The 9106-nt window shown below is 45.5% G+C and overlaps 1 protein-coding gene across 1 annotated transcript in view; it reads left to right on the top strand.

Moving 5' to 3' along the window:
- The window catches only part of egfra (epidermal growth factor receptor a (erythroblastic leukemia viral (v-erb-b) oncogene homolog, avian)), a 32248-nt gene extending 23680 nt beyond the window's left edge, over positions 1-8568 (top strand). The window contains exons 20-28 of the mRNA XM_076144579.1: positions 1484-1669; positions 2086-2241; positions 2333-2408; positions 3104-3250; positions 3345-3442; positions 3544-3711; positions 5951-5998; positions 6100-6193; positions 6604-8568. Of these exons, the coding sequence (XP_076000694.1) occupies positions 1484-1669; positions 2086-2241; positions 2333-2408; positions 3104-3250; positions 3345-3442; positions 3544-3711; positions 5951-5998; positions 6100-6193; positions 6604-6950 (1320 nt within the window). The 3' untranslated portion in view covers positions 6951-8568. The remainder of the gene's footprint in view (positions 1-1483; positions 1670-2085; positions 2242-2332; positions 2409-3103; positions 3251-3344; positions 3443-3543; positions 3712-5950; positions 5999-6099; positions 6194-6603) is intronic.
- Positions 8569-9106: the final 538 nt, after the last annotated feature.

Raw genomic sequence — 9106 nt, forward strand, 5'->3', positions numbered from 1 at the left:
AGTGATGAAGATTTACATGAGGCACTGCTTTGTTCATGTTTTCACTTTGGGGGTGAAAATGGATTTCCGTTTCCAGATTTCCTTCCATGTATACTGTACATTGGGGTTGACCTAAGGTGACCCTGCCCTAGAAGCATACAGAGTTAGTTAGTTTTAGTTCACACTTCTTGACTAAACTACTGTTTCTAATGAAGTATGCTAATAGAGGGTTAAAGTAGATGTTTTGCAGGACAAAGGTTAATAAAATGGAAATCCAGATGTTAGAACCAGTAGAAGCCTCACTCTGTTTTGCACAGTGAGCGACAGTTGCTGCCAACCAGATGTTTATTTAAAGTGTAATGTTTCCTCTAATTCATAGCACATACACACACGCGCACGCACGCACGCACGCACACACACACACACACACACACACACACACACACACACACACACACACACACACACACACACACACACACACACACACACACACACTCACACACTCTCACACTCACACTCACACTCACACTCACACTCACACTCACACACTCACATACACAGATACACACACCTTATTTGAAACTAATGAGTGCTTATTTTCCTCCTAATGGAGAATGTGTGGTGTATCTATGCAGTGTCCCTCTCAGGGGGCGGCAGGAAACGGGATTAATTCATTAAAGTGATGTGTGTGTGAGTGTGTGGGCGTCTGTGTGTAATCCAAGGCTGAGGTGTTGTGGAAAGGAATGCGGCCCTGCAGCCACAGTGAGAAAGCAGCTCTGTAAAATGGCTGAATGTGCAGCTCGGATCCAAATGGGTTTTGCGGCCGTGGTGCTCAGTCATTCTACATCTGGAAGCTGTAGTGGACGCACAACTTCCTCCCGACACTGTGGCTCCGAGGAAGCAAGTTCACTTTTAAAGGAGGGGGGAAAAGATTACTGAGCTCCCAGCAGCGAACTGGTTACTCACTGAATCATGGTGAAAGTATTTTACGTATAAAAGTCCATTTATTAGACCAGCGTGCAAGTAAGCGGGTGTATTATAATCTTTGGTGTCTGAGAGTTGTAGCCGCAGGTTAACAGAGGTTAGGATCTGACTGATGGTGGCGCTGCAACAACCACTTTGACTTTAAAACTTTGATTACATTGTTACATTATATCTTTCAATCTTTTAAATCCAAATTCCCTTTTTTCCTGTGAATTATTTTGGTCTATTTGCATCTATTCGTATTGGCTATCCAAGGCCTTTTGAATTTAGTCCAAAATAGCTTTTTTTCCTGGATTGTTTCCTTCAATTTGAACTCAGCGGTCACAACATTTTGCATGTAGAATGTCTGGATTTGCCGCAATTTGCTGCCACACACGAAAAGCCTTATCTCATGTATGAATCAGTCCTCTGTAACCGACCTGGTGGCGCTGCACTGAACCTGTCATGATAAACTCATAAAGCTTGTGGCGTTCCAACCTAACCGTAAACCTTCCTCCCTTTTACTCTCGTACCACAGGAGGCTTACGTGATGGCCAGCGTAGATCACCCGCACGTGTGTCGTCTGCTGGGCATCTGCCTGACATCCACCGTGCAGCTGGTCACCCAACTGATGCCTTATGGCTGCTTGCTGGACTACGTCAAGGAGAACAAAGACAACATCGGCTCTCAGTACCTGCTCAACTGGTGTGTGCAGATCGCCAAGGTGAGAGAGACGCACAGTCACAACGCCTGATCAGCAGATGGAGTCGCCTCTTTGTTCCCTGCTGAAGTCGTCTGGTGTCTGTTTCATCATCTTTGACGTTAAATAACAGCCCTGCGCCCTGTTGCTATGCAGGGTTTCAGTCATCCAGGGTCTTAACAGTTAAGCAAATAGACTTTCCGTGTCGGGAATTCCGCAGAGCAAGTTGATTTTGTTTTTTTACGACTGCTAGAAGCTGCGGTGCGCCCTGTAATTACTGAGAAGTGCTGTGGATTGACAAATAATGTGATGATGTGAAGTCTTTCACGGCCTTTAGATCTGCGCTCGTGTCTGATCATGCAACAGCTTCCGATTCTGTCTCTTTGAGCTCAGTTCCGCCTTTTTTTTTAAGTTGCAACTCATCCTTTGTTCCACATCAGGGTATGAACTACCTGGAGGAGCGCCACCTGGTGCACCGGGACTTGGCAGCCAGGAACGTCTTGGTGAAAACTCCCCAACATGTCAAGATCACCGACTTCGGCCTGGCCAAGCTGCTCAATGCAGATGAGAAGGAGTATCATGCCGATGGAGGAAAGGTTGGTTTGGAGATGAATTTGAGTTAACTGGACTGAAAATGCAAACAAGTCAAAATCCATATTCATATAATGGAGCGTTCTTGTTCCTCAGGTGCCGATAAAGTGGATGGCTCTTGAGTCGATCCTGAACAGGACATACACACACCAGAGCGACGTGTGGAGCTACGGTATGTTCAGCTTCACCTTGTGTGTACTGTATGTGTCCTGCTCTCACCCCCCCCTGTGTGTGTGTGTGTGTGTGTGTGTGTGTGTGTGTGTGTGTGTGTGTGTGTGTGTGAAACCTAGTGTGAGTGCAGATGTGGTAAACAGCTGGACTTCTGCTCCTCCTGAATACAGAAATATATATATTTTTTTCCATCTCTAAATTAAAACGTTCTACCAGAAAGTGAGGAATAAAGAGGACAGTCAGTTTTTATGTTGGGAAACATCCGATACGCTGTTGTTTTTGGATCAAAAAGCGGTGTATTTTCATCATTTAAGTACGTGAAATGAGTGAGGCTCATCCTGGATTTTAGGACACAGGTAGCAAACGCCTACACTGCAGCAGCGTAGGAGTTCACGTGCACACACGCACGCACGCACGCCTGTCAACACACGTCTTCTGCAGGCCAGCCCCCAGCTCTCCCCCCTCCTCCCCCCCCAGGGTTCCATCTCGCCTTCTGCTCAATGTGGCCAAACCATCAAGCAGACCCTGGCAGCAAAGCTTCCTTGACGCTTTTTTCCTCTTTCAGTTCCTCCGACGCGGGGACGCATCCTGCCAGCCAGCCACTTCTGTACTCAGGCCCAGTTTATCCAAAGACTTGTGTGTGATATCTTTGAAAGAAGCACAGAATGACAGAGTGAATGCTGTGCTTTTTCGTAGGTGTGACTGTTTGGGAGCTGATGACGTTTGGGACCAGACCGTACGACGGTATCCCGGCTAGTGACATAGCCAGCGTGCTGGAGAAAGGCGAGCGACTGCCTCAGCCTCCAATCTGTACCATAGACGTCTACATGATCATGGTGAAATGTAAGCGCTCTAATCTTTGCTTTTCCCTGCTTATTTCTGCTCATTTCCCCTCAGAGCACAATCAGGTTTTATGTTATCTTCCCCATCCAATTAGGCTGGATGATCGATGCGGAGAGCCGGCCTCATTTCCGCGAGCTAATAGCCGAGTTCACCAAGATGGCACGCGACCCTTCCCGTTATCTCGTCATTCAGGTATCATTTCGCTCACGCAGGCTCTAATCTCTTTAACTAAACATTTGATTTGATGATGATGAACTGTGGGAATCAATGTGACCTTCTTCCTTCCACCACAGGGCGACGACCGTATGCACCTACCGAGTCCCACAGACACCAGATTCTACCGCAGCCTGATCAATGGAGAGGACATGGAGGACGCTGTGGATGCAGACGAGTACCTGGTACCCCAACACGGCTTCTTCAGCAGCCCGAGCAAGTCATGCACGCCGCTGATCCACTCCACGGTCAGATACTTTACAAGTCATTACACACAGACACACAGACACACACACACACACACACTGAGATCCTTAAATTCTGCCTGAACTGAAGAAATAATTCATCTTGCATTGTGTTCCGATGTTTAAAGCATCTATTGGAAAAGTCATAGCTGCTATGGTAACGGTTCTGTTTTGTAGATTCGACCTCGATAACATTAACAATCAAGTGACCTGAAGGGGGCACTATGGTATCTCTCAAAATCACGCAATCCTCCAGCTTTCGCCTGTTGTTTACAGTTTAAAGTGCTCAGCCGATGATCAGATGGAGCGACGACACACAGAGCCGTCCAAGATGTCCCTGCATCATTCACGGGGGTCCAAATGTTTTACGTCCCCTCAGACTTTACGTGTTTTATGAAGAAATCCGTCACTTTGTTATGACATACAAGATGTGCAACACTTAGAAATGATAGCTGAACGTACGTATAACTGTCACATCACATCAATCCCTGTTTGAGAAGCTCAGCCAAGTACGTAAAAACAAAACTCAAATGAAGTCAAAGAAAACCTCAGCGTGAGCCAAGTTTGCAGAGATCAAATCGAGAGCGAAACTAATAAAAGGGAACATATAGGGTTTGATATACGTTTGTAGTTTGTAGTATATTTATATATTGCGACAAAAGGCCCCCGACCCGAGCAATGATTTGGGGCAGTCCAGGCTGCAGAGAGACAAACTGCACCAGCTGTTGAAATGATACAAACCAGTCTATTTCTGGTACGACTGCAAGATTTCATGTTTCCGTGAACTTTAATTACTCAACGAACAGAGGAGGTACCGCACCTACACCAGACTCGCTGACCCCTGTGTGACCTTCAACACACAGAGGGAGAGGAGAGAGAGAGAGAGAGAGAGAGAGAGAGAGAGAGAGAGAGAGAGAGAGAGAGAGAGAGAGAGAGAGAGAGAGAGAGAGAGAGAGAGAGAGAGAGAGAGAGAGAGAGAGAGAGAGAGAGAGAGAGAGAGAGAGAGAGAGAGAGAGAGAGAGAGAGAGAGAGAGAGAAAGAGAAAGAGAAAGAGAGCTGCTCCAAACGTACCAAAATCGATCTTACTGTTTGAAAGTTTAATTGCGCTACTTTACCCGTGTTTTGGGAAATGGGAATTCTGCATTATTCATTACTCTGCGAGTCTGGATGGGAGCGCCGACTCATTTTTAGCTCGTTGGAAGCAATTAGCGTTTCCCTTCCAGCAGCAGCAGCAGCAGCAGCAGCAGCGAGCAGCCAGTTCTGTCTGTTTGCTCGACATCAACTCTTTCTCGCCGTCAGGGTGAAACTGAATCTGGGTGAAGAAGAACTTTGAGGAGAGTTGCAACGAATCACCCTGAACCGAGTCTAATTGTCCCCCGATCCCCCGCGACTGACCCCGTTTGCCCTCGTTCTGTTTAACGGGGACCGCTGGGACTATTTCCTCCTCTTCCTGAACGATACGGCCTCCATCATCATCATCCTCCTCGCCCACGTTTCCTCCCAGGTGCCCTTTGATGGATGATACTAGAAAATGAGGAGAAGCCATCTACTCCAGCATGACCTCAGATCCAGTGAAGGCCGTTGCGTGGGTCTGACTCACCTACCTGGGATCGGTGCCGGCCTCCACAAGTCTTATGAACGTTCAGCTTTGATTACCTTTGCAGGCAGATTAACCTTTTTTTTAAATCTTTGCAGAATAAAGAAATATATAGCAGAATAAACCTGTTTTTGTAATATCACTGTTGCAGTGCCAACCAGGATTACAGATGTTCCCCTCTCTCTCTCTCTCTCTCCCTCTCTCTCTCTCTCTCAGCTTAGTTAATTTCCTTTTCTTGTTGAAAGTAATTGCATTGCCACAGTTGCCGCTTCTTCTCTTTATGCTCTTGGTTTGACTTTGCCATCCGCTGTGTTTTGACGCTGGAGTCTGACAGAAACAACACAGCTCGTCACCGGAAGAATGAAAACTAATTTGCTTGCCGCGTGTTTATGTTGATCCCTGTCTGTTCCTATGCAGACATGCGGTACGGTTCCTCGGGTTCACACAATAATACATCACCGTGGTGATTTAAAGGGAACATGTTGTCCCCTGGGACTCTTAAAAAAAAAAAGCAGACACACACACACTCAAATGGGGCACAGAGGACCAACTCCTGTTTTGTGCAACGCATCAGTACACCAACTCTTGTCTTTGCTGTGATGTCATCATGAAAAATTAACACACATTTTGTTATCTGTTTTGCAGAGTCTCAATGGTAGCATCGGAACGTGCCACAGCAGAAATGGCATGTTGGTAAGAGATAATCAATCCTTTCAAATAATCTGGAATGAAGCAATCTTCCTCCGTGTGTTGGTTTGTGTAACACCTTCAATCCTCTTCTCTCTTTGTCCCAGAATGGCTACCCGAGCAGAGACGGGAGCTTGGTTCTTCGGTACGCCCCCGACCCAACAGACAAACTTTTAGACGACGCATTCCTGCCGGCTCCAGGCGAGTGTCCTTCACCTTCACCACCTCCTCCTCTCCCTCGCTGGCGTTTAATGTTTGACTGCTTGTTTGTCATCCGAGTTATTGTTTCACCAAACCACCACTGCTCCCTCTGTTTGATTCAATGAGGAAGAGAGACACCTAGTGGATAAAGGCGGTATCACCCCTGGTATCTTAAAAATTATAGCGCCATAGTTCACATTTCTGATTTCCATTTCTCACTCAACTAATTCTTCATAGTAAAACAAATAGAATGTGTATTCATTGTTTACATTTGTTAAGATTGCGCAACAACATTAGCTAGTTGGTGTAGTGTGTGTATGTGTGATGCTTGGAAAGGCCCACGTATCGTAATCTTAGTTTTAAAGTGAATGTTACTAAGTGTTTACAGTTAATTGCTTTTTTTTTTACAGACTACATGAACCAGAACGGGGTCTCGGATATGATGAATCCCATCTACCAGCACCCCAGGCCGCCCCGCTGCGTCCTCGCCACCATCTCCTCAGACGACACGGAGTCCGAGTATCTGAACTGCTATAAGAACGGGACGGCGGGACCCGAGTACCTCAACGGGGTCCCTTCCCCCGCCATCCCTCCGCCCGTCGTGTCCAACAGCCTGGCGCACGGCGTACAGAAGTACCAGCCTCAGCACAGCTTGGACAATCCCGACTACCAACAGGACTTCACTCCCACGTTCAAGACACACACCAACGGACACATTCCTGCAGCTGAGAACGTAGAGTACCTGGGCCCCGACTGAGGATCTGACTCTCCATATCTATATACAGAGGAGATGATTGAAGTGACTGTTTCCTGTTAAGGGCATTGATGGCGGGGGAAGAATAGGGAAGTGGTACCATGTATTAGCATTAAGTGTTGTATCCAGTCTTAAGGGGTCAAGTGACATGCCGTGCAGCTTCCTGTGTTGTTTGCATGCCCTTATACTTGTCACGCAAAAACTGGCCTCATCATGAGTTACCACAGTACTGCAAAGGACTTTGTACAAAATGCGCGGTGAGCAGACCCGCTCTATCCAAATGTTGTAGCCCCTGTCAGCAAGTGAAAATCTGTCTTTGTACTTTACTCTTAAGCACCCCGATCCAAATTTGCCAGTGGAATAACGCCATTAAACGCTGTGAACTCCTCCATTTTAAGGAGGCAGTGAGTTATATGGCAAAGGACAGAAACTGGCAGCTCATTCCAAAATGCGGCATAAACTCAATTTGATGTATATTCAGAATTAAAAGGCACAATCGGTGAGCTGGGTTTTGGTTCGATTGTCTATATAGTAAAGGGTTTGCGACTGGGAACGGCTGCAAATGTGCTCAGGGCTTTCCCACGTCTCCATGGTAAAGCCAGGAATAGAAAATGGAGCTCATCAGAGGCAAACGCTCGCCGGACTGGCACGGTGTCAGCGACACTGACGACACTCTTCCAGAAGGATGAGTCAATGAGAAAATAAAGACTGAATGTCGCAACGTGCAAAGTTGGTTTAAAGGAGAAACGGCGACTTTCAGCTTTTTAAATCTGTTACTTCCCTGCTTTAGGGCAGTTCTGAATGTATTTGTGTTGTGTTACTGTGTTTCCGTGTCTCCCCCCATGTTTGATTTCGCACAGATGTGTAACTATGTAGAGAAAGAAATGGAAACAAAAACCAACAGAGCTCTTTCTGTGTGTGGCTTATTGTTATAAGCATACACACGCTCCTATCAGTGTGGCATTGCACAGACTGTGTATACCCAGGAATCTCTTTTTACAACACTGGCCCTGATTGCTCTCTATACATTTTCGTTACACTGCTGACAGCATATCAAGGTGTACAAGCTCGGTGCATCGACTCGACTTAAACATGTATTTTTAAAAACTTCCCCAGAGCAAAAGTGTGATAGAACCATTGCTGGATTGCATTGTCACAGGCCATGAGAGCAACCTATTGGAAATAAAAGAAAGTGGTATTTCCCTGTAAACGTGATGTGATTTAGAGAGAACGTGCAGGTCTGATGTACTTCTAGGAGACTGCCTGGTCTTTGTAATTGTACTTGTTGGGCTGTTGTTTCACGCAGGGTGTGACACTACATCTATAAATCTGCTCATAGCTTTAAAGTCTTGTAGTCTTGCAAGAGCATTAACTTTTGAATATGAATATATTTCCTAGTTTTAAAGGAATATACTATTGTAGCAACTTTTAAGCCTACTTTTTTTCAGATTTTACACAGGTACATGTACAGAGAACAGTGGTTATGCTTTGTACATTATAGCCTAAAATAGTCACATATAATTTATCCTATCAGTACATGGTTTTGTCACATCACGCATGAATATGCACTCATTCCTAAAATGTAATTAAAAGTGAACATAAATAAAAATGGGTTTTCTATGGTATGATTTACTGTGATGTGTTGGAAACAGTTTTCCCAAGTGAAGACCGAACAGCAGCGAGGACACAGAGCCTCTGTTCTTTATAAGAGCAGACTGATTCACTCATCGTCTCAGGCTTTCATCTTGTTTCCTGAAACACTCAAGGAAGATAATAATGAAATGCCATCACCAGATAAGCACTGCTGATTGACAGCAGCAACTACATCACTGCTGATACCATCGATGCTTTTCTGTCTTACCTCACTATAGGTGACTTTATGGTGTGACAGTCTAGACTTCAACCTGATATCACAAGTGAAATTACTGACAAGGAAATGAATTGAGCTTTAAACATCTTGGAGCCGGGCTTAGAGGTTTTCACCAATAACAGCCTTGGAATTTACAAGGGACAACAATTCTGTTGATAAATTACATCTGGAGCTGATCACTACACAGACATCGCTATCAGTTTTAAGAAAGCCTTAATCTGTGCATACACTGATGAAGAAACTGAGGTGTAGGGCCGATCATATGGTCCGATTAAATGTAAATGTAAAG

Source organism: Genypterus blacodes, unplaced genomic scaffold (genome assembly GCF_046128005.1).
Source record: "Genypterus blacodes isolate CSIRO-AG114 ecotype Tasmania unplaced genomic scaffold, CSIRO-AGI_Gbla_v1 ptg000029l_1, whole genome shotgun sequence".
Taxonomy (NCBI): Eukaryota; Metazoa; Chordata; class Actinopteri; order Ophidiiformes; family Ophidiidae; genus Genypterus; species Genypterus blacodes.